This window comes from Bos javanicus, chromosome 7 (assembly GCF_032452875.1).
Source record: "Bos javanicus breed banteng chromosome 7, ARS-OSU_banteng_1.0, whole genome shotgun sequence".
Taxonomy (NCBI): domain Eukaryota; kingdom Metazoa; phylum Chordata; class Mammalia; order Artiodactyla; family Bovidae; genus Bos; species Bos javanicus.
The window spans coordinates 57,449,801-57,475,509 of record NC_083874.1 but is presented as its reverse complement, the minus strand read 5'-3'; the positions used below and the strand labels follow the sequence as shown (position 1 = coordinate 57,475,509).

General features: G+C 41.3%; 1 protein-coding gene across 13 annotated transcripts in view; it reads left to right on the top strand.

Annotated features, from left to right (window-relative positions):
* PPP2R2B (protein phosphatase 2 regulatory subunit Bbeta) overlaps positions 1-25,709 on the top strand; it is a 509,042-nt gene that overhangs the window by 372,996 nt on the left and 110,337 nt on the right. For all 13 annotated transcript variants that reach the window (XM_061423894.1, XM_061423888.1, XM_061423890.1 and 10 more), the window contains 3 exons: positions 7,732-7,829; positions 11,042-11,207; positions 17,974-18,086. In XM_061423894.1, the coding sequence (XP_061279878.1) occupies positions 7,732-7,829; positions 11,042-11,207; positions 17,974-18,086 (377 nt within the window). The remainder of the gene's footprint in view (positions 1-7,731; positions 7,830-11,041; positions 11,208-17,973; positions 18,087-25,709) is intronic.

Genomic DNA, 25,709 nt, shown 5'->3' with positions numbered 1-25,709 from the left:
TCTTTCCTAGAAGAGGATTACCAGTGCCAGACTGAAGTTTAAACCAGTATACACAGAATTAATTATATCCAAATGAAAGGGAATAGATCCAGTAGCTGAAATCCAGACACCAGTTAGGTGACAAAGGAATCAACTCTGGATCCAACAGAATGTGTATATTCTATATACTAGGTCAGTATAGCAAGCATGTGACATGTACAGCCTTTTTACTTGCCAATGCCCATGACAGACTTGACCAATGGATCACAACACTCTCCCACCAAGCCCAGCTATGACCTCAGTCTTTCTCAATGCGCAGCTTCTGCCAGTAGATCAAAATTGGTGAGCAAGATTAGATGCATTTGTTATCACTTCTCAGCACTTGCTATTTACTACTATTGTCACTAGGACCGTGCTAAAGGAAAATGACAAGTAATGTCAAGTTAAGAAGTTAATGCTACTGAACCAAGGACTCAGATGGCGTCCCAATTAAAGGCAAAGGGGCATTTGAGTCAGAGGGCAGAAAACCTCATGCATAAACCTAGTTTGTGACATAGGTTAATAAAGATACATTGTTGAATTGAGCTTCCCAGTACTCTAAAAACAAAATTATAAATAGTGATAATATCTAAGCAATAAGATGAAAAAATAAAATCTGACTCCACCTAGCTAGAAAATGATCATTGACTAGAAATTGAATGGAGCCATGTGTGTAGAGACCAGTAGCATTAAGCCTCTGTATTTATACACACTCCTTTGGAAGCCCTCATTTCACTCCCATAATCTTATTCCTTTTTGAAAAATTGTTCCTATAGAGAGGCAATATGAAGGAACTTCTTAGGAGGAGGGTGATTAAACTGTTTTGTCTCATGACAGTGATAGTGGATACACATCTACATGAATTTATCCAAACCCATAAAACTATATGCTGCAAAAAGTAAATTTTATTATATGGGAATTAAAAAGCAAATTTTTAAAAAGTCACTGAGGTGAATGTTAAAATCTTGTATTCAACTTGAAAGTCAATTAAAATTGCTTAAAAGTTAAAAATTGTTCAAGTATTTATGATTAAGGTAAAAAAAAATAAGAAAATACTGAAAAATTAGAAGGCTATAAAAGAGTAAATTTAAACATCTGTGTTCTACCCCCAAACAATATCATTTTGTACTTTCTGATAGACTTTTTCCTATGATTATTTGTGTGTATATAAGAGTTGATTGCTCTCTTTGGGAGATATGTCATGTTATATGCTAATCATCATTTGATATTAATGGAAGTATATACTACTTTGTGTATGTGCACAGTTGCTCAGTTGTGTCTGACTCTGTGACCCCATGGACTGTAGCCCACCAGGTTCCTCTGTCCATGGGATTTCCCAGGCAAGAATACTGGAGTGGGTTGCCATTTCCTTCTCCAGGGGATCTTCCCCACCCAGGGATCAAACATGAGTCTCTTGTGGCCTCTTCATTGGCAGTGGGATTCTTTACCACCAAGCCACGAGGGAAGCCCATATATTACTTTACCAGTTTTGAAAAAAATACATTTTAAAATGTAAATACTTTACAAAATTGAGATCATTTTAGGCATAGTATTTTATTACCTGACTTTTTAAAATTTTACATTAACATCTTTTCAGTGTAACCATTTTGAACACAATCCCAGTAGTAGAGCAGTTCTTAGTCTTCTTTGACCAAAACCAGACTTCCTTTCCCCCTGCCATTTTGATGCGAAATATATTCCAGTGTACTATTTCAGTTATCCATAGAAAACCTATTCCAAGAAAATGGATGCTGACTTTGGACTGTGAACCAGAACCCAAGGAGGAGTCCACAGTGTTGTGAAGATGGAAGGAGTTGTTTGAATGCCCACTGGGGAGTCTAAGAATCCTGTTTAATTTAATGATCCACAAAGTCAGGGCCAATCTAACTGGAAACCCCTGTGCGCATGACAAAGGCTCTACAAGTACCCTCACTGCAGGAGCCACTGCAATTAACCCCAGCATTTCAGCCTTGAAGAGCGCCCCCAATCCTTTTCCACGCAGATTTGCTGGCAGCTACTGCCATATTGCCCCATTGTCATCAGCTGGGAAACCCGTTTCCCATTCTTGCTGGTATCTTTGCCCTGGCAGAAGAAACAGCAGACTCTGCTAGAATGACCTCCTTGTCAGGAAGAAAGCCAAATATTGCTCGCCCAGCACTAGTCCACTGATACAAGTACCGTATATGACCTTACCGTATTATCTCCAGATGTTTCCAAGACGAAAGATAAAACATGTCATGGGCTCTGAAGGCTAAATTGTATTACATTCTTATTTTAACCCCTGTGATGGATGCTGAGAGGTCAGTGCTAGTGATGTGGTCAGTAAGATCTTGTCCTATCAGAGGACTTGGGTTTAGGTCCTAAGTCTACACTGAGCATCATTTCATCAAAATATTCACCCTGCTATTGAACTATGCAGCGCCTAATAATTGTAGTCAGCCCTGGCATTGCATAGACTCCAGCCTAGCGTGGTACCAGGGGAGTCTACGGCATGAGCAAGAGGATCAATCCTTCCTTCTCTTCAACTTCATAATCACGTGCATATAAATGCCAAGTCAGCTTCTATTATTCAGGTAAATGGAAATTTTATGTGTGAACTTGTTAGTCTGGAACCTTTGAAGGATGGTGAGATTGATTTTAAAAATGAAAAACTCGATTTGAACAGTGCCTATTGAGCTAGAAATGGGGTTACCAGGCCACCATCTTGTGGAAGTTAAATCAGCACGAACAGATGTGGAGCAGGGCAAACGTCATACTTCCCAGGGCTTCCTTAAAAAAAAATCATGTTAACTACACTTGACCTCTATAACTGCTTTTGGCTTCTGCTTTTTGTTTTTAGTCAAAAACATGCACTTCACTCACGTCTTTATAGAACAGAGAGAAAAATGCTCAAGTGTATAACTTTTTGCATAATAACGTGACTCAGCTGCACCCTTAAGAAAGTGAGTTGCGGTGACTACTTATGATTTAAAGGCAAAACGTCCTGTAATCAAACTTGATGAATTGAACTTTAGTTGAACTTGATGAACTGACTTCTGTTGACCAAGATTTCACAAGACCTTATTGTCTCTGAGTTTGCTGGTTTATTGTTATTGCCATATCCTCTTTCTGTACTCAACAGAAGTTATGTTGTCTTGAGCAGTGTGTGTTTTCTAATTTACACTGCTCTACCTAGAGCATGTTGCAAGCACAAGAGCATTGTATCCAAAGTTTCCCTCTCTTGAAATTGGAATGTGGGGTGATTCATGAGTTTTGCATCAATTATTAAACAGTCATAGATGAAGATACGCAAAAGATGGATAGGGCAGTAAAATACTCTGGTTACACCTATTAGCTTAGCCATGATAAATGAGTCAGGAAAGACGAAAGTTCAAAACAGGTATTAACTTGAGTTGCCGTGGCATATGTTTTGAAGGGAAGAAGACAATACCCAGATATAAACAGCCTAGTATACAGACCAGCTCCCTGGCAGAGTTAAAAGCAAGGTAAGGACTTGGCAAAAGACTAAGGGATTTCAGCATCCTGCCATGCCAATCAGTCTTCCTCTGATAAGTTTCTCAAGGGAGACATAGCACAATGATAACACTTGGAAAACAGAGGAGGCATTTATATACCTCCTTATATATATCAGGGGACAAACCTGATTGCCCGTAGTGCGGAGTTCTAATAATACTGCCTTGGATCACATGGCTTAGACTTGAGTTTGAATCCCACCTTGATTTGACCCATATGCATCTTAGAGAGTGAAGACGTTTTCACAGAATCCAGGCAAAAAGACAACCTGCATGTCATCCTTGGGAGACTGAGTTTTGTTTCCCTTGGAGTGACATTTTCTTAGAAACTGAGCCAGAGACCAACCTTAGAAAAAGTTACTTACCTCTCCCTTCCAATACTCAGTGTCACCAAAAGGGAAGACTCATCTCTTAGTTCAGTACACTGGCCCTAGAACCCATGTAGAACTCCAACGTCTGTGTTCATGTTGCTGGTGAGAGGAAGGGCTTCAGATGCCCTTAGGCAGAATATTGGGGCTTTCCTGGTGGTTCAGTGGGTAAAGAATCCACCTGCAATGCAGGAGATGTGGATTCGATTCCTGGCTTGGGAAACTCTCCTGAAGAAAGAATATGGCAACCCACTCCAGTATTGCCTAGAGAATCCCATGGACAGAGGAGCCTGGTGGGCTACAGTCCATGGGGTTGAAAAGAGTCAGACACAGTTGAAGTGATTTAGCACACACACCCATACACGCAAGCAGAATCTTAGCCCTGAAGACATAAGCACAGCACTAAGTCCCAAGCCGGGGCTCCCCATCACCCTCCCATTACTCCCTGCTTCTCTTTCCCTCCGGGAGGTATCTGGCTCATTTTTTAGTGCCTGACAGAAGCCTGGAAGTGAAAAGAAACAGCAGTGTCTGTTTTAGCTTCTCCCCAAAGCCAGGAAGCTTGGTGAATAACCTCTTTGCTAGCCACTCACTGAAAAGCCAGAGCAGCCACTAACGTGAGAAGTCTCCTAACACTAGAGTGTTTCTCAACCAGGGCATTCTGAGGCAACTGGAAACATTAAACAAGCTTCATATCCCCTCTGTACATGAGAGTGCTTTGCTAAGACATGCAAACTCTTAACAAAGGAAAGTGATCGATCATTCACTCAAGGTGACTGGCTTCCCAGCCTTGCTGGGCTCACCTGCTCCTCCTCGGGCTCTTGTTCTAAAAACGGGTCTTCTAAACTTACATCAGGGACTGAATAGCCGTGCAGTTTATTTTGTGTTTCCTTAAGGTAGTGTTCATTTGGAGGGCTCTTCTTGAGTGAATGGATGGGATGTCCAGTTGAGATTGTCAATAAGGAATGGAGTGGCCTTTTCTGGAAGGAGCACTCTAGAGATTAGAAGTCAGAAGCGGGTGACCCACAAACCATTTTAATCTGATAGACAAGCAATAAATGCTGGAGAGGGTGTGGAGAAAAGGGAACTCTCTTACACTGTTGGTGGGAATACAAACTAGTACAGCCACTATGGAGAACAGTGTGGAGATTCCTTAAAAAACTGGAAATAGAACTGCCTTATGATCCAGCAATCCCACTGCTGGGCATACACACTGAGGAAACCAGAAGGGAAAGAGACACGTGTACCCCAATGTTCATCGCAGCACTGTTTATAATAGCCAAGACATGGAAGCAACCTAGATGCCCATCGGCAGATGAATGGATAAGAAAGCTGTGGTACATATACACAATGGAGTATTACTCGGCCATTAAAAAGAATACATTTGAATCAGTTCTAAAGAGGTGGATGAAACTGGAGCCTATTATACAGAGTGAAGTAAGCCAGAAAGAAAAACACCAATACAGTATACTAATGCATATATATGGAATTTAGAAAGATGGTAACAATAACCCTGTGTACGAGACTGCAAAAGAGACACCGATGTATAGATCAGTCTTATGGACTCTGTGGGAGAGGGAGAGGGTGGGGAGATTTGGGAGAATAGCATTGAAACATGTATAATATCATGTATGAAACGAGTCGCCAGTCCAGGTTCGATGCACGGTACTGGATGCTTGGGGCTGGTGCACTGGGACGACCCAGAGGGAGGGTAGTGGAGGGAGGAGGGAGGAGGGTTCAGGATGGGGAACGCGGGTATACCTGTGGCGGATTCATTTCGATATTTGGCAAAACTAATACAATATTGTAAAGTTTAAAAATAAAATAAAATTAAAAAAAATAAATAAAATTCATAATCAAAAAATAATAATAATCTGATAGACAGGATTATATATATATTTTTTAATGTCATGGCACTCAAAAAAAAATCATTTGTTGCCAATATATAAAACTGAAGAGATTTTCATGTAAAGCTCAGGGTTTCCAGCTTCTTTAAAAAAAAATATGACATCCCGTATTTGTGGAATCTAAAAAGAAATTATACAAATGAACTTATTTACAAAACAGAAACAGATTCACTGACTTAGAGAACAAACTTATGGTTACCAAGGGGTGGAAATGAGGGGAAGGGGTGTTAGGGAGTTTGGGATGGACATGTACACACTGCTATATTTTCAATGGATAACCAACAAAGACCTACTGTATAGGACAAGGGACTCTGCTCAGTGTTATGCGGCAGCCTGGATGGCAAGGGAGTGTGGGGGAGAATGGATACATGTATACGTATGACTGATTTCCTTTTCTGTGCACCTGAAACTCTCACAACGTTGTTAAACAACTATACTCCAATATAAAATAAAAGGTTTTTTTTAAAAAATCAGAATATCTGGCAACACAGGTAATATTTCATAGTCACAGTTGGCTTGAGCCAAGTAGCCACTTGTCTTTTAAGAGCAGATGCAAGCTTCCTACTTCACCTGATTTCCTTCACTCCCCATTCCCTCGTGGCCCTGTAGGATTTGAACCTGCTACCACGGGGGTCAGTCATCTAAGACGCCAGAACAGAAATCATGAATTATTCTTTTAAATGCGCCTGGCTTGAAAGTGATTATAGGTTATCCCTTATTCTTTTTTCTTCTGCACAAAGAATGACCATTCAAAACATTTTCATGTATGGAAAAGGACAGTTAGAAGCAAAGTGGAAAATTTCACACTACTTACCTGAATCAATCGGGCATATAAAGAAAATTCTGAAATGATGATATTAAAGTAAAATTTGAGATTTGAGTTATTCAGGGGTAATTGCCTTAGTTTTCCAGCTCACTGTTTCCCCTTCACTTTCCTTACATGGACACAATCTTCAGAATGTACCTCTGTCAAAGGCCACAGTCATAATTCCCCCGCCTCCTTTTTTATTTTTTTTAACTCATTTGCACTCTGGGTAGTGATTGTTGGAGCCCTGTGGGGGAATAATTGCAGAGGAATTAACCTCTGACATTTTTCTAAAAATAACCCTAATAAATCCAATCATAGGTAATTTACCTGTCCATGTTCCTCCAGGGATAACCAGTATTGAAGAAAGGCTTGGCAGGCTGGCATTCCTTCAGCAATTATCTGTGATCTGAGTTCCTGGCGCCTGTGTATTTTCTCTGTTTAGAGATATACAGTACAAATTTCCCTCTCCGCTCTGACCTCGTGACCCTGTTTTCTCAGCACCTTTCTCCTTGCAGTAAAGCCCTGCTCTTCCAGAAGGGTGTGGTGGGCTTACCAGAAAAGGGGGAGCATTTCCAGGGTTCCTTCTTGAATTTCCAACTCCTGGAGTTTCCCTGATAGTTTCTTTGAGTTGTGTCCCTTCATTTTTGATGTCTGAGCTTCAAGCATCTCAACCCTGCTCATCAGCCTTCAGTCCTCGTTTAGATTCCACAGCTGAACCCCATTTGGGGAAGTTTCTTGGTGTAGAAGAAAGGGGGATGCAGAAGGCCATGGGTGGGAAAAGAGTCTGTGGTTGGTAGAAATTATCAAAGAAAATTGCCATTTCCCTGAGCCATAAGGAAATTCATTTTCTATTGCCCAAAACAAAAGAATCTGAATGTGCTTTTTCCTTTTGTTCTCTCCAGTTGTTCCTAGAGACCACAGTGCAGTGTGGGCATCTAGGAAATTTACTTCCCTAAGTGCCACTTCTAGTGGCACTTCAAATACAGGACATAAAATCCTTGTAAATTCCACTGCAGAGACAAAGCCCTAAGCCCTTAAATGCACAGAAAAGTACGTCTATTATCTATCGTTTGCAAGTAAGTGTGCAGTTACTTAAATTGCCTTTGTCTTCTTCTTTTCAGCTGACATTATCTCTACGGTAGAATTCAACCACACGGGAGAATTACTAGCGACAGGGGACAAGGGGGGTCGGGTTGTAATATTTCAACGAGAGCAGGAGGTAAGTGGCAGTGAATGCAAAATGCCCATTTTCTCTTCTTTTTAAAGGAGGCCTCCCACTGTTTCTTAATCCTCATGTGTCGCCCTTAACCTTGCTGCTTGGCTTGCAAACTAAAAACTGCCAAAAAGTCATTAACATCAACAGTTGCACAGGCTTACAAAAGCACCTGGAATTAGAGCCTTTTCTGGACAAGGTCTTCCTTTCCAATCCTGGGTACTGCACATTCAAAACGACCTCACTTCTCTGGATCTGCAAAATTCCACAGGTGCTTGTAGAGTGTAACACCTCCTTTCTCAGTAGGGTTAACTCTCTTGGATATAGAAATTCAGGGACTCCTAACACAATACCTGGGATAAAAGATATAGCCGTTCCCCAACAGATGTGAAAAGGATAACTTGGGTCAGAAAAGAAAATGTAGCTCCCTCTACCAAAGCGAGTGAAATCCCAGAAAATGACATCTGAGCAAAGAACATGGCTCACACTTTAATATGTGCATGCATGCTAAGTCACTTCAGTCATGTCCAACTCTTTGTGACCCCATAGACTGTAGCCCACCATGCTTGTCTGTCCATGGGATTCTCCAGGCAAGAATACTGGAATGGGTTGCCATGCCCTCCTCAAGGGGATCTTCCTGACCCAGGGATCAAACCCACATCTTTTATATCTCCCGCATTGGCAGATGGGTTCTTTACCACTAGCACCGCCTGGGAAGGCGACACTTTACTATGGATGACATGAAGTTCCCTGCAGCTGAATCCTCTATGCCTTCCAAGCAGGAGCCGTTAACTCCCAGTGAATCTCTAAAAGCCCATTTCTTCCTGAGACTTGGGTTCCACTAGGAATCGCTTCTCTTTTTCATATAAATTGAGTTTTTTTGGGGTGTCTGCTTCTGCTCCATCAGAACAGAATTATGGCCCAATTTGATTTCCTTGGCCTCCCCTGGCATGGTCCTGAAGCTTACAGCAGGTCAGTCTGTGTTCAAGTGACTCTCCCATCTGCTACTGCCTGCCTCGGAGATTCACCCGGTGCTGCGTAGTGGGAGGCCGCCCGTGTGGGAGGGAGGCTTCACAAGAGACTTCCCTAGCAATTTAAAGCCTGCTTTGTGCCTCAAAGCCATTTGTGTTCCATCTCCCCTCCAAAAAGGGAAGTCTCATTTAGAGGTGATATATTTGGTAATTGCACATTATTTGCAATTAATTTCTATAAGGGCATGGTAATCCCTTGGGGTTCTATATGAATTCAAGTGTTCAGCATTAATTCAGGCACCCAGCCTATTCCATTGGCCCTGGAAACACGAAAATGTGGTTGGCAAGTAGAAACTAATAGCTCTTCGTGACCTGGAATTTTTCCTGCTTTTCTGGAGCTGCCTACTGCTAATTGGTCTGGCACATATTCCACACACTTGACAGTCTGATTTGGATGGTAGCAAATCAAGGCTCTTAAAAATTTATTGTTCAGGTGGACTAGCTCTTTCTGCAGTAAACAGGACAGGAGCAAGTATGTCAACCTCTAAAGTCCTTTTAAAATTGATTTTTAAACCTTCTTCTTCCATTTTTTTTAATCCAATTAGGTTCATAGTAATGATAAAGAGAAACCAGAGGAGCTGTTTAGCATAAATTACCCAAGGCAGCATGTTGCCAGTAATATTCCATTCCGTGTTTCCCATTAGCTATTTATAAGTTTCACCTATTTTAATTTACTGAAATATTTGGGAAGCCTGATTCATTAGTAGAATGGAGGGGGACACATTTTCCAAAGGCGAGTGGTTTTGTTCAATAAGGGAAAAATGTTGAGGATAATAACATGCAGTTCACCGTTGAGTTATGTGGCAAGGCTTGGGGTTGAATGAACACTGAGCTTGAGAAACACAGACATGTGGCAACATCTAAGTCAGATCTCCTCTCAGCTCCTGTGGGTGACTCCTGTATATGAATGCTCAAGTGACACTGTCCTGGAGAATTTGCTCAAAGAACCTCAATGCCCTCATGAGTACATTTAACACGGGAGCATCAGTACCATCACCTATCAGTAAATTGAGGCTTGGGTTTGAATGTCCAGTATCCACCCAGAAATAGTTTTTTTTCTTTTTTTTTAAATTTAAGCCTTTAATTAAGAGTCATGCATTTATGACAAATGCCTAATAAGACCTGGATTTGAATTTGTGCACACTATTTTCTCAAGCCTGAATCTTTAGGCTCTTGGTCACAAGATCCTAAAATGCAAACCTGCCCTCCATTTTCCCTTCTTTCCTTTCTCTCTCTCACACCCTCTTTTCCTCCTGTCCACCTTTCTTCTTTCTCTCGTCCCTTTCTCCACACCCCCTCCCCTTCATGTTCTGTTCTCTCACCATTTATTTAGTTCCTGCTGTGTGCACTTTGCATAATCGATGCTAAGGGAAAGCCAGTTAAAGTCTCATAGTTCTCCCAATGATCTGCATGTCTTCTCTATCTTAATGTCTGTTTTTTTACTCATGATGGGAAAAGGAGAGGGAGAGATCTGATCCTAATAAGCTGTGTGTCACTTTAATATCTCTGAGCCTGTTTGGCCCATTTCCCTGCCCTGGGCACCTCTCAGAGATTCTGGGAAGATCTGATGAGTTATAAAAGGCCAGTGAGGAGTGCAGATGCTATAGTTCTGTGTTCTTTGTAAAGGATTGATATGCATCTATATGGACATCAGCATCGGATGACTCACTCCTAAGGGCGTCTAAGACATCCATTAGACAGAAAATATTATAATATCTATTGATTTTAAAATCATGTTGTTGGGACTTGCCTGGTGGTCCACTGGTTAAGACTCCATGCTTCCACTGCAGGGGGTGTGAGTTCGATTCCTGGCCTAGGAAGTTCTGCATGCCATGTAACACAGTCACCTAAAAAAAAACTCGTGTCCTACTTCAACTTGCATTTCTACATATATTTTATGATGTACACCCTATGTCCATGCAGCAGTTTATGTATATAATTTATAAATAAAAGTATGTAAATATTGGAGGTGCCAGTATTTACCACCAGGGGTGCACAATCAAATGGCATGAGGCCACTGAGCTAAAGAGGAACCTGTGGTCAGCATAGTCCTGCCCTCAGCCCACTCGGACATGGTCTGCCTGTCCCACCTCTCATGATCCTGCTCAAAAAAAGAAGGGACTGGTGAATTTTCAGTTGGCTTACGTGATTTAATCTTTGGTGTGTGTGTTTTTTCCCTTCTTACAGAGTAAAAACCAGGTTCATCGTAGGGGTGAATACAATGTTTACAGCACATTCCAGAGCCATGAACCCGAGTTCGATTACCTGAAAAGTTTAGAAATAGAAGAAAAAATCAATAAAATAAGATGGCTCCCTCAGCAGAATGCAGCCTACTTCCTTCTGTCTACTAATGGTATGTGAAGGTGACTTACCTTGTTTGGTGTTTTCAGAGATATAGTCAGCAAACTATATATTTCAATCTCTCTTAGCCTCCATTTTCCTTTTCACCTTGCAGGCTGTTGAAAAATGTAGAAATCATACTTGCAAGATGCTTAGCAGAATGCCTGACTGAGAATAGAAACTCAGTAAATTGTACTTACTCTTTTTAAAAAAATAACAAATTTATGACCGAATTCTGTGAGACTTGTTATCTGTAGTTTTTGACAAATGCAGATTATTTCCAGGTGTTTTTGGAATGTGACTTCCTGTCTTAAGATTCACCGAATGTTATTGTGGGAACACGTTTCAGGAAACAAAACATGCTGTCCCTATATGTTTGGCACACTCGATAGAAGTTATTAATCCCTGAATATATATGGGAGTTTGGAAAGCAGATATCTTTGACACAAGCAAGCTCTCTACTAGGAACGTAGGTCAAGAAGAGAGGAAGGAAAGTAGAGAAAGTGAAAGTCACTCAGTCGTGTCCAACTCTTTGAGACTCCATGGACTATAGTCCGCAAGACTCCTCTCTCCATAGAATTCTCCAGGCAAGAATACTGGGGTTGGTAGCCATTCCCTTCTCCAGGGAATCTTCCCAACCCAGGGATGCCATCAAAAAAATGGATCAAGTAATAATGGTTTCTTCTCTTCTTCCCTCCACACTTTTCTTACATCATTTATTGGTTTGGGGAGGAATTGATATAAATGGATCAGAGAGAGAGGATTTTAGGGGTTGCATAGAGAACTCAATTCTATACTAATCTTTAAGCCTTTATACAGTGGAATTACCAACTCTAAAGGTTTTTAATATCCTACTTGGAAGAAGCCATCTATGCTCAAAACAATTCAGAATAAAATCAAATACAAAAGGGTGCTAATTGAATAGCATAACAAGAGGATTAGTACACATAAATTAAACACCCTCTGCCAAACAAATAAGCTGGAGAGAGGCTTATTTCATCATCCTCTGTGTGAGTCTTTGAGGAGTATACATTTAAGCATAAATCAAGAAACATTGGGTTTGCTTTTTGCCTATCTCCAGCACTTATTGAGAAAGGGTAGTGCTCATATGTCAAGATAAAACATAATGCAGACTGTGTATATACAATGATCAAGCCTATATTAACATTTTTAAAGACTGGAATGAAACACACTGAAAGATTTTTCATGTAATCTTATGCATTATGAGTGACTTGTCAATTTGTTACTTTTATTGTTTTCATTTTCTAAGTTCTTACAATTTTTATTTTAATATTATGGTAAAAGAGGGAAAGTTTTTAATGTATATGAATCCCCCAAATCCCTCAAATGTAAGAAGCCAGTGTATAAATCTATAAAGTAATGGTTCTGAAATAGCCAGCGTAGGGTTATTCAAGCATAGCTTATCTCAACATGACCAGATCTCCACTCATCTGTTCCTCCAGATTCCAAGTAATTTAATTCTTCCTCATAACTGTATTTATTGTTTTGTTTACATTTTTGTGCTAGTTGTTCAGTTGTGTCCAACTCTTTGGGACCCCATGGACTGTAGTCCACCAGGCTCCTCTGTCTGTGGGATTCTCCACGCAGAAGTACTGGACTGGGTTGTCATTCCCTTCTCCAGGAGATCTTCTGATCTTGATATCCCAAAAGTGAATGTGTTTCAAGTTCTTATCTTTTAGTTTTGTGTAAGTTTTACTCAAAGGCTCAACAGACTCAACACAACTTAGAATGGAAGAAACTTCTGATGATTTTGACTTAATTACTTCAGGCAGAGAAAAAGTATCTGATTATCTTCTCTAGGCTAGCTTTGTATTATGAAATTTAGCCTATTGATTATTATAATAAAAGTTAAAGACGTAAAAGGCATATTAACTACTTTGTGGGGGGATGGGGAAGAAACCAGTGAAATGCAATGAAGATTAATTATATAGCATCATGTTCTGTTAATTGAGTTTTTAAATAGTTTTTTGATTAACAAGGATATTATCTTCCCATTTGGGATGCTATTTCATATGCCACCAGCATCTCAAAATGATTCTTAGAAGACAAATCCCCATGCTCATATGTGATTTTCTTTTTTATACTAATATTGAGGTTGAGAATTCCCCTTAAGCCAAATAGGTTAACATGCAGAAATTAATGGAAGACAATTGGAATTACTGTACAAAAGAGAAAATGAAGATAGATGATAAGATTGTGCTTAAAGGTGCCACAAGTAATGATAAACTACTCAGAGAGCCAGCCGAAAGGAAGAAAAAGCCATTACTCATGGTATCAGCCACATGTTTCTCAGACTTTTTTATCCACAAAGCTTCAAGATACTGAGTCAAGAAAAATTGTGATAATAAAGTCAAGAATGACTCCAGGCATCCTAACCATGGGGAATTGAATTGAATTCACCATCAATTATCTTGAAAAAAAATTGTGCTTATCTCATTATAGCTGGGTACAGTTTTTAATCTTCTGCTAGAATACAGTCCCAGCTTTACAGTTTTTAATGAAAAATAAAACCAACATTCAGTTGTGAAGCTAGACCTTAAAATTATTTACCAGCTGAAGACACATTTACTTTACTGAGATGTCTCCTTCTATCATAATACCTATGATCAGATGAAAATGTATACTAAACTTGCTTTTCATGCTATGAAAGTAATAATTGTTCACTGTAAAAAATTTAGAAAATTCAGAGAAGCAGAGTGAAGATAAGGAAAGTATTCCTATACAGAGAGAACCACTATTAATGGCTTTTTAAAAGGAATAGCAAAGTGACATGGATAAATCTGTTTCTTACCAAAAGTGAGACATATTGTATAACTTTGCAACCAGATTTTTGATTTAATAATATAACACTTAGTAACAGGAATACCTTTGTAATTGTGAAATATTTCTCCTAAAATACTGTAACATTTTCAATGACTGAATAGTATTCCATTGTATGACTTTCCTATAGTTTATTAATGTCTCCCATTCCTAGACCTTTAACTAATTCTCAGTTATACATTATGTGGAGATAGATGTTGGTATAAATAGATAAATGACTGGGGGAAAGGCATAGTATAAGCTATGTATAGTATGTTACATTTATTAAAAACAGTTATGTAATTCCACATCCAATAATATATATAATATAAGGATATACACAAAATAAGGATATACACAAAATTTTCATAATAGTTGTTTTTGTCTAGTGGAATCGAGAAAGTTTTATTTTATTGTTTTACTTTTATATTCATTTTCTACAATTCTATGTACCAGTTTTACAATAAAATGAGAAATATAAATCTATGTATGTGGTATTATTATAGGTCTGTACCTCTCTTCAAAAAATGCATAAAAAATACTGTGACTGTATTATTAACTGTACTGTAAACTGTTGATAATGGTGGTTAATGATGGTGGTCCTGGACTCGAGGGATTTTAAGAATTTTTATTCTTTATGTTTTAGCTCTAATTTCTGTCTTTCTCAGTATAGTAATTTATCATTCATAATAAGAAAAATATGAGAATTGTCTTGCCATTAGAATAGAATACATTCCAAAGCCAAGCAATAGAAAATAATTGGTACTAAGATTCACTGATTCAGGTTCCTCTAAGCTCTAGGAGAAGGCAATGGCAACCCACTCCAGTACTCTTGACTGGAAAATCCCATGGATGGAGGAGCCTGGTAGGCTGCAGTCCATGGGGTCGCTAAGAGTTGGACATGACTGAGCGACTTCACTTTCACTTTTCACTTTCATGCATTGGAGAAGGAAATGGAAACCCACTCCAGTGTTCTTGCGTGGAGAATCCCAGGGACGGGGGAGCCTGGTGGGCTGCTGTCTACGGGGTCGCACAGAGTCAGACACGACTGACGTGACTTAGCAGCAGTAGCAGCAAGCTCTAGTAGCTAATCTACTCTGATCTCTGATTAGTAGTTAATCAAGTGACTATATAAATATGTCCCAAGTTTCATTTTCCCACCTTAAAAAGCAGGTCATTATGCAGTCTGTATTCGGGAAGGGGAGGACCAGAAGAGCATTGAATAGAAAGTTCTAAATTCAACCCAGCATCTAGGAGAGGCTTCTTTGCCTTCTGTCCTAGTACAAGCTGGGCTGAAAGCACAGATCGTACCCTTAGCAGACTTGACAGGAGTACCAGCAGACACAACCAGCCTGTGTGATGCTCACATGTTAGGAAGCGGGGGCCCTTCTCTGTTAGAATAGCCAGATTATGGCAGGAAGCCCACTTCACCATGTGGTTGGTGCTCTTCAGACTGCTGAGGACAGGGCACTTGCAGAGGGAAGATGGAGGAGGGAGGTGAGGAGCAGAGAAACTAGGGAATCCTAACACAGGCAGGGGAAAGGGGCGGCTTTCCTCCCCTCTGCAGAGCCTTGCGGAGAGGAAATAGGATGTGCTGATGTCATCATGGGATGCAGCTCAGGCTATCAGCAACATCTTATTATTGCAGAATGGTTGCCCAGTTTCCTCATGCCAACAATAGCCGCCATCTGTGAGCCATTATTAGTCGCTCAGTCATGTCCGACTCTTAGCGACCCCATGGACTGCAGCCCACCAGGCTCCTCCATCCATGGGATTTTCCAGGCAAGAGTACTGGAGTGGGGTGCCATTGCCTTCTCCATTAGAAACCCAACACTGGGTTAAACTCTATACATGCAGTCTTCCATTTAATCCTCAAAGAGTCCCATGAGAAAGACATTTGCTTTCCCCAGTTTACAAATAAAGAAACTGAGGCATAGAGAAGTTAAGTATCTCTGTCTGTAAGATTGGACTATTAGGGACATACTTATACTAAAAAAAATTACTCCTGTTTCTGCAATTCAAACTGAACTGGCTGTTCGGCCCCTTTCCCTGCCCTGTCTGCTACTCTCATTTGCGTGTCACTCCAAGACCAGTTAGGCACCTACTGCGTGGGGACCCCAGTCCCCGGCCACAGGGTGGCTGGAGTTGGAGTGGGAATGTGGCCCAAGGTTGTCTGCTTTCAAAGCCACCGTGTGCAAGCACAGAGCAAGACACAGAGGAGGCGATGGAGTCCCTGCCATCTGCCATCATGGAGAAAAATGAGAATAGATAGCGAACGCAGCATCTGATAAGGAAGGCCTACAAAGGCGTGCAGTCACAGGCATGATCTATTTGACCCAAATCTGTTTCCTTAAAAAATGGATTAACACATGCCCACTACTATATATTAAATGGGTAGCAAACAAGGACCTACTGTACAGCACAGGAAACTATACTCAACATTTTGTAATAACCTATGAGGGAAGAGAATCTGTAAAAGAATATATATATATATATATGACTAAATCACTGTGCTGTACACCTGAAACTAACACAACATTGTAAGTCAACTCTACTTAAAAAAAAAAAAAAAAAACATAGAATGGAAGGCCTGCAAATGGGGCGTGCCACCTCCAGCTCCCCTGAGACCCCAGCACTTTCACTCATTCCCCTGGCACTGACTACCTCCCATGAGCATTCAAGTCCTCGCCTCTGTTTCATTTGCTATAGAGAATGACAGGGGTCAGGAAGTGGTGTAAAGTCCTGGGACAGTATAAGGTGAGAAAAGTCACTTCCAGCAGGGGACTCAGAAGAGAGACTGCAAGAGGAAAGCATTCAGATGAATCTCCTTCTCATGTTACTTCCCTGAGTACTGCTAGCAAGATGCACTGTATACATGAGATGCATTCATTCATCCACCCCATATTTGTTGAACATCCAAGATGGTTGGATGGCATCACCAGCTTAATGGACACGAGTTTGAGCAAACTCCGGGAGATAGTGAAGGACAGGGAAGCCTGGCGTGCTGCAGTCTATAGGGTTGCAGAGTCAGACATAACTGAGCAACTGAATGACAACCGTCATAGGTGCTTGAAGGTGTACTTAGGAACACGACAGACTGAATCCCTATCTTCGATGATTTTATGTTCTAGTGAGGAAGGCAGGATAACGAAGTTGCTAGGTAGTAAAGTGTACTCTGAAGAAAAATAAACTAGGAAGAGGGGATGGAGAATGGTGAGGGAAACATCTTTCTGTAGGTTAATTAGGAAAGGCTCCTCTGAAGTTGGGACATAAACAGAGCAAAGTGAAGGAACAAATCTTGTGAAAAGAGGGTAAAGGGCTTTCCTGGCAGAAGGCACAGCTAGTGCAAAAGCTAGTGCAAAAGGCAGGAGTAGGCTTAGCCCATACAGGGAGCTGTAAGGAAGCCAGGTGGCAGAAATACAAGAGGTGGCAGGGAGTAGGGTGGACAGTGAGGCCATACAGCGTGAGGCCCTAGGGTGCAGGTCATGGAGGGCCTTTTGGGTCATGCTAGGGACAGTGTTAGTGAGGGGGGATGCAATCATTGGACTTACGTCTCAGGGTTATTGTGAACACTGAATAAATTCTCCATGGCAAGTGCGAACATGGTTGTATCTTTAATTCTATACATGTTGTGGCTACTCTTATTCAAGGTTCAGGGCATATTTTTATTGAATGAACCCAATTAATGTGTAAGCTATAGCTTTAACAGTCCATTGTCAGGGAAGCCATTTCGCTTAGCACAATAAATGGATTTCTTTGGAAGCATGAACTCTGCCCTCAAAGACCTTGAGATGTGCACACTGTAGTCCTTGACATGAGCCAGCTTCCATAGCAGTCCCGTCCACTGACCTCCACTTTTCCCTGCCCCACCACCCCCACCCCCATCCTGCAAAAAAAAAAAAAAAACAATAGACTTCTTTATGAGCTTACTCTCACTGTCATTGTGGTTTGCTCCACAGATAAAACTGTGAAGCTGTGGAAAGTCAGCGAGCGTGATAAGAGGCCAGAAGGCTACAATCTGAAAGATGAGGAGGGCCGGCTGCGAGATCCTGCCACCATCACCACCTTGCGGGTGAGCACAGCTGTATTTCAGTTTCCTTGGCAACCAGGGTCAGGGGAAGGGTCAGGGGAAGTCTGGCCACACACTGGCTGCTATTGAAGGTTACGAGTCTCAGGGGTGAGGGAGGGAGATCAGGCAGGAGCCCAGGCTACATGAGTCTCTGGTGGCAGATGAAGGAGCAAGAAGGCACCATACTGTGATGACTATAAGGCCACGCATTTCCTTTTGTCACCAAGGCCTTGCCCACAGGACCTCAGCCTGCTCCCTTCATCAAAAGCGTCTTGAGCATCTTCAAGGTACAGGGATGGGACTACTCATATGGGAAGTTGGAATCTTGTGATACAGGACATGAACTTTTAAATCAAACAGGCACAGGCCTGGATTTGAATTCTGCCACATACATAGTCACGTTCCTTCTTCAATTTTTGTTTAATTTTTATTGGAGTATAATTGACTTACAATGTTGTGTTAGCTTCAAGTGTACAGCAAAGTGAATCTGTTATACATATATCCATCCTTTTTTTAGATTCTTTGCTCATATAGCCCATTGCAGAGTATTAAGTAGCATTTCCTGTCACATTCTCTTTCTGGACTTCAGTCATGCAAGTTATTTTTCGTCTCTCTGTCTGTAAAACAGTGAGCCTAGTGCTTCACCGTGTGTGGACTTCTAAGGCTAAAATGCAGTATGGATGGAAAGCCCTTACTCCATGGCTGGTACTCCAGAAATGATCTCTATTCTTAGTCTAGGTAGCTGCCTCCCTGCCATTCAGATGTGCACAGTCTGGTAAGAAGAGAGGATGTGTAGGACTAATATGTAAATATTTATAACACTACACAGAGTGAGATAAATGCAGTGAGAGTCAGAGCTGCAGTTTGATCAAAGGAGAAAGAAGTTATGTTTGGTTCTGGATACCAGGATAGGTCTGGCAGGGAAATGGTGTTAGAAACGGATTTCTAAAAGCTGACTTTTAAAGGATGGCCCTTTAGATAAAGAGTAAAATGATTTAGGACTGGGTGATGACTTTAGTTTTGGAGTGCTCAATGTGAATGTTATAGCAGGCAGGTTTTGAGACCAGCCCTGGCTCCAGGCAACTTCCTGAATTGGGTAAAATATGTGCTTTCAGATGCCAGCAGCTGTACTAAAGACCAAAACCTAGGAAAAGAGATGTAGAAGTTGTTGTTTAGTAGCTAATTCATGTCCAACTCTTTTTGCAACTCCATGGACTGTAGACTGCCAGGCTCCTCTGCCCATGGAATTTTCCAGGGAAGAATACTGGAGTGGGTTGCCATTCCCTTCTCCAGGGGATCTTCGCGACCCAAGGGTCAAAGCCATGTCTCCTGCATTGGCACACAGATTCTTTACCAATGATCCACATAGGAAGCCCAGACACAGAAGTACTTGTGGGAAAAAGAGGTTGTTTCCCTGTGTTTAGAGACAGATGTGGGAACTGAATGATCACTGAGTTCCATGATTATCTGGCTTGTTGGTTTGTTCATTCATTCATTCACTTGCTCATCTGTTATTCAGCAGATGCTTTTTGAGCACAGACTCTTTGCTGCCTGTAGACCTGGGCTGTTACATGTGTATGCAGTAGTGGTTGATACCTGCTCTTCCATTGAGCTTCTTCTGGACCAACAAACATTGGTGGGCCAGAAACATTCTGGGCCAACAAACTGTTTCCTCCTGTCTGCCTGTGCCTTCAACATGGAGAATGGCCATGGACATCCACTTTATCAGACTGGGTCAATGCTCTAACTGCTCAGAGGTTTTGGAGACCCAAAGGCAGAGTAGTGAAGAGTATGAACATTGAGTTGGTCTGTCCTGAGATAGAATTCTGGCTCCATTCCTCTCTGGCTGGGGCCTTGGACACATGACTTAAGCACCTCGTGCCTGCCATATCATATCTGCACAACAGGGATGAGGGATGATCACTACTTCCTGGGATTGTTGTGAGGATTCAGTATTGATGGTTTAGTATTGCTCTCATCAGCAGCATTTTCATGGGCTCCAAAATCACTGCAGATGGTGACTGCAGCCATGAAATTAAAAGACGCTTGCTCCTTGGAAGGAAGGTTATGACCAACCTAGACAGCATATTAAAAAGCAGAGACATTACTTTGCCAACAAAGGTCCATCTAGTCAAGGCTATGGTTTTTCCAGTGGTCATGTATGGATGTGAGAGTTGGACTGTAAAGAAAGCTGAGAGCTGAAGAATTGATGCTTTTGAACTGTGGTGTTGTAAAAGACTCATGAGAGTCCCTTGGACTGCAAGGAGATCTAACCAGTCCATCCTAAAGGAGATCAATCCTGGGTGTTCTTTAGAGGGACTGATGTTGAAGCTGAAACTCCAATACTTTGGCCACCTGATGCGGAGAGCTGACTCATTTGAAAAGACCCTGATGCTGGGAAAGATTGAGGGCAGGAGGAGAAGGGGACAATAGAGGATGAGATGGTTGGATGGCATCACTGACTCAATGGACATGGGTTTGGGTGGACTCTGGGAGTTGGTGATGGACAGGGAGGCCTGGTGTACTGCGATTCATGGGGTCGCAAAGAGTCGAACATGACTGGGCGACTGAACTGAACTGATTACCCCCTAGTGATAGTAGGTCGTCTACATGTTTGAGAAAATTCCTATTTTCCTTTTCGTATAATTTTTATACTGTTGTCATCACTGCTTAAGGTATTGACTGATGGTTACTAAGTGGCAAGCACAGTGCTGGTGATACAGAAAGAGTAAGACAGCATTTCACCCCTCAGGACTTCGCAGTCCTATGCGGGAAATGGATCAGGGGGCCACTGGGGAGTTTATAATGTGAACTTCTGCCCAGATGTTACCTTGCCCTTGTTCACTTTGTGGATGGAGTTTCTCAGGTGCCACCTCCACGCTCCACTATGGATTCCAGCTATCCATGCATCCAGTGAGATTTCATACATCAGTTTAGCCTCTAGGAGAATTCCATTCCCATGATAAAGAGGAGAGAATGACTCTGTAAATTTCACTTGCACAGAGATTGTCCCCAGAATGACACAGCAATGTTATAAAGTGGATTTATACATATCAAACATGGAACGAGACCCTGACAGGTGGCTGGGACTTAGAAAACCCCAGTTCTGGTTCTTGTGTCTTATTAACTCTCTGTGGGCCGGTGAACTACCCTGGGCCAATGAATCACATTTCTTCTCTCCACACTTAGTTTCTAAGCTACTGAACAGAGGACTGCACAATGGCAGTGGTCTTGCAACCATTATAAATGGAGCCAGTTATAAATGGAGATTCCCAGGACTCAGTCCCAGTGATCCTCTGCAGCAAATTGAGGGGTCCAGAGGGATTAGTATTTTTATCATGAGCCCCTGGTGATTGAGACAAAGGGATCTGTTATCCCTGGACTTTTAGCATCTCTAAGGCTCTTCCAGGCTTTAGTTTTTTATGAGCCTCTGTTACTTTTCAATCATCTCAACAGTTAATATACCAATTCACGAAATGCATTCATTATCATATTGTAAAACTCTCGTCTACCTTCCTAGGCTTTCCAGTATCCTCATTTCAGTGTAAATATCCACACTCCGGCATTCTTTCAGTGCAAACACTGAAAAGGCCAGCCTTCTTTCTCTCTGATTCCAGTGGTAGAAGAAGAAACACCAGGCAACCCTGAAAACCATTGTTTCAGAACAGTGACTCCAAACAGAGAATAAGCTGATGTGATATTAATCAGACCATAATTTACTAACATGCTCTGCTCTTGAAATTTGCATTGCCAGCAATTGTGGCTTTTTTTCCCCTTCCCTGTCCTGTGATTACCTCTCGTTCACTTTCATAGTTTCCAGTTCTACGTGGATTTTGAGAGTGAGAATATTTAATAATACCCGACAGCTAATTAATCCTCACTGAGTAATGAACCTGCTATGTTTCAGTGCTGGGAGGCTCAGCTTTTCAAAGTACGAGTGTGGTTATTTTTTTTTCCTTTTTTCACGCAAGATAACCTTTCAAATCCACTCACTCATTACCCACAGAGACTATGAGAAGCACTTCTATGAACCCTGTATCTCCTACTAAGTATTATAACATTCAAAGTAATAATCATGATGAGAGTTTAATAATAACACCTTATAAGCTGTAAAATACCATTTTTATCACAAATTGTTTACTTACCTAATTCCCTGATTCATCTTCAGACCAGTCAGTGGGGAAGGCAGGACTGGTATTTGGCAGGTGGAGATGCTGGGAGCTAGTATTTCTTGTGCACTGACTGTATGCCATGTTGCACACTGTATCTGCATTGGCTACTTCATGAGGTACAGTTCACTGTTAAATTCCATTGGACCTGTGAACTTCACAGAGTTTCAGTAAGACGTCCAAGACCAGGCAAGGCTAAGCATCAAACCCTGATCTACAGGGCTCTTAACCCTTCAACCTGATGTTGCCTCAGAGAGGGAAATGACTTACCCAGTGTCTGTCACCCAGGTACTTCCAAGCTGGGACTAAAGATCAGGAGCTATGACTCTTCAACTTGGACACGGACACTGGGCCTTTAAGTGGTTTGCTTAATAATCAGTGCTGTTATTGTGTGTGTGTGTCTCTCTCTCCCTTTCTCCTCTCTCATCCGCACATGCACACACATTTCCAGACCTCTGACCTCACCTTGAGGTCTTACATAGTTCTCGTTAGCAGGAGTCTCCATGCCCTTCTTTTCAACTTCCCAAAGCCCACAGCTAGGAGGCCCTTTCTTGGCAACAGAAACTCACAGTTGAAGTAATTTAATTAGCCCAGGAGGGGAGCTGGGCGGTGAGAAATCGCACTTAGCGCATGTGTCCGTGCAGAATGAACCTGGAGTTATTATTTCCCTCATTAGGCTCAGCTGCTGAGGAAACTCAGGCCAGGTGGAAATGTGCTTTTGAACCAGTTATGATATAAATATTAAGTCTGGAAGGTGTGGGCTCCCAATCTGTGACTTGCCATAACCAGCCCCCTGCAAAATGAAGGGGATGTAAGGAACTCATGCTTTCTAATGGATATTCCTTATAGCTAGTAATAATAATAATAATAGCCACATTCATTGTGTGCTTACTACAGGCCAGACGGTGGATCATATATCCTTGTATCATCTTGTCCTAACAGCGACTCTCTCAGTAGGTTCTGTTATCCTTTCTGGATCATCCAGAGCCTCACTCCTTCATTTCTCTGCTCAAGTGCCACCTTCTCAGAGAAACTGTCCTAGAATTCTGTAAGAAAAACAGCACACTCACATCTTCCCATTCACTCTCAGTATTCTTACCCTGCCCCTTTTTTCTTTGTTTCTTCTTATAATTCTCTCTTATGGTGAATATTATAATATTATGTTAACTTCTGGAGGCTGGGTAGAGTTTAGATAAGCACAGTAGCACTGAAGTTCTTGTAGCCTATGAGAAGGTTTCAGTGTTGAGCCCTAGAAAGCAGACAGAAGATCCATGGGTGTGGAAATACTACTTCAAAAAGTAAGGGGTAAAACAGCAAGGTCCTACTATATAATAGCACAGGGAGCTGTACTCAGTATCCTCTGAAAAACCATGATGGAAAAGAATACAAAAAAATGTATAGTATGTATGACTGAATCACCTTGCTGCACAGCAGAAACCAACACATAGTAAATTAGCTGTGCATCAATAAAGATAAACAAGTGCCTTAATAGAATAAGTGTTTTTAAAAAAGGAGTCTGCAGTGCATATATCTTTTTGAATTACAGTTTTGTATGGATATGTGCCCAGGACTGGGATTGCAGAATCATATAGCATTTCTATTTTTAGTTCTGTAAGGAACCTCCATTCTGTCTTCTATAGGTGGCTGTACCAATTTACATTCCCACCAAAACCACTGCCCCTTTAGTCTTAGCGTTTTTCCTGGCCAGGTGTATCATTTGTCCACTGTGGGCCTCCCCTCCCACTTCCCTAAAACGTACGCTCCATGAAAGCAGGAACGACACGTCTTCTCTCCTGTAGCTCAGGCACATGCTGGGTACTCAGTAAATGTTTGCTCAAAATCTCAAGGATAGAAAGTGGTGGCGCTGGGATTTGAACCCAGTCCATCTGACCCCAAATCTGATGCTTTTCATTATGATTCCCTACAGCTGCATCCTAAGAAAATACTAATTCATGGTTTCAGAGCAGGGGGATTTCATTATTTGGGACTCTTGAAATTCTTTGGCAAAGCTTTCTTAATGTATGAGCTACATTTTGGGGGAAGTGGAGGGCAAGGGTGATGCTGCAAAGGCTTTTCTGCCGAAAGGTGAGCATACAATAGATGCGCTATTTTTTAGAATAAAAGTTAATTATATCATGTTTTTACACATGTGCCTTCTGCTCGTGATTAGTTCTGTCAGTTCAGGATGCACACATTCTTTAATTTTTTATTGAATATATCTGATTTACAACGTTGTATTAGTTACTGCTGAACAACAAAGTGATTCAGTTATATATACGTTCTTTTTTCTATATTCTTTCCCATTATGGTCTATCATAGGATATTGAATATAGTTCTCTGTGCTATACAATAGGACCTTGCTGTTTATCCATTCCATATATAAAAGCTTACATCTGCTAACCCACCTCCCACTGCAGCTGTCCCCCAAACCTCTACCCTTAGCAACCACCAATCTGTTCTCTACGTCATTTCTTTTTCATAGATAGGTTCATATGTGTCATATTTTAGATTCTGTATGTAAGTGATATCATGTGGTATTCATCTTTCTCTTTCTGATTTACTTCACATAGTCTCTAGATACATCCATGTTGCTGCAAATGGCATTATTTTGTTCTTTTTCATGACTAATATTCTATTCCATCCATACCTCATATAAGTGGAGTCAAACAATATTTGTCTGCACTTACTGTATATTTATTCTTTTGAACTGTGGTGTTGGAGAAGACTCTTGAGAGTCCCTTGGACTGCAAGGAGACCCAACCAGTCCATTCTAAAGGAGATCAGTCCTAGTTGTTCTTTGGAAGGACTGATGCTAAAGCTGAAACTCCAGTACTTTGGCCACCTCATGTGAAGAGTTGATTCCTTGGAAAAGACACTGATGCTGGGAGGGATTGGGGGCAGGAGGAGAAGGGGACGACAGAGGATGAGATGGCTGGATGGCATCACTGATTCGATGGACGTGAGTCTGGGTGAACTCCGGGAGTTGGTGATGGACAGGGAAGCCTGGCATGCTGCAATTCATGGCGTCACAAAGAGTCGGACACAACTGAGCGACTGAAATGAACTGAACTGAACTGTATATTGAAATACATTTTTAAGGTTAATTTAATATTTGTCCTACAGATAGTACCTTTTTTCCCCCTGTGCTAAACAATAGGTTCTCATTAGTTATCTATTTTATATATAGTAGTGTATGTATGTCGATCCCAATCTTCTAATTTATCAATCTCCTTTCCCTATCAAATGTCCATGTGTTTGTTCTCTGTGTCTATGTCTCTATTTCTTTTGCCAATAGGTTTATCTGTACTTTTTTTTCTAGATTCCAATATATGTGTTAACACACGATATTTATTTTTCTGACTTACTTCACTCTATATAACACTCTCTAGGTCCCTCTATGGCTCTGCAAATGACACAGTTTATTCCTTTTCATGGCTGAGTAATATTCCATTGTGTG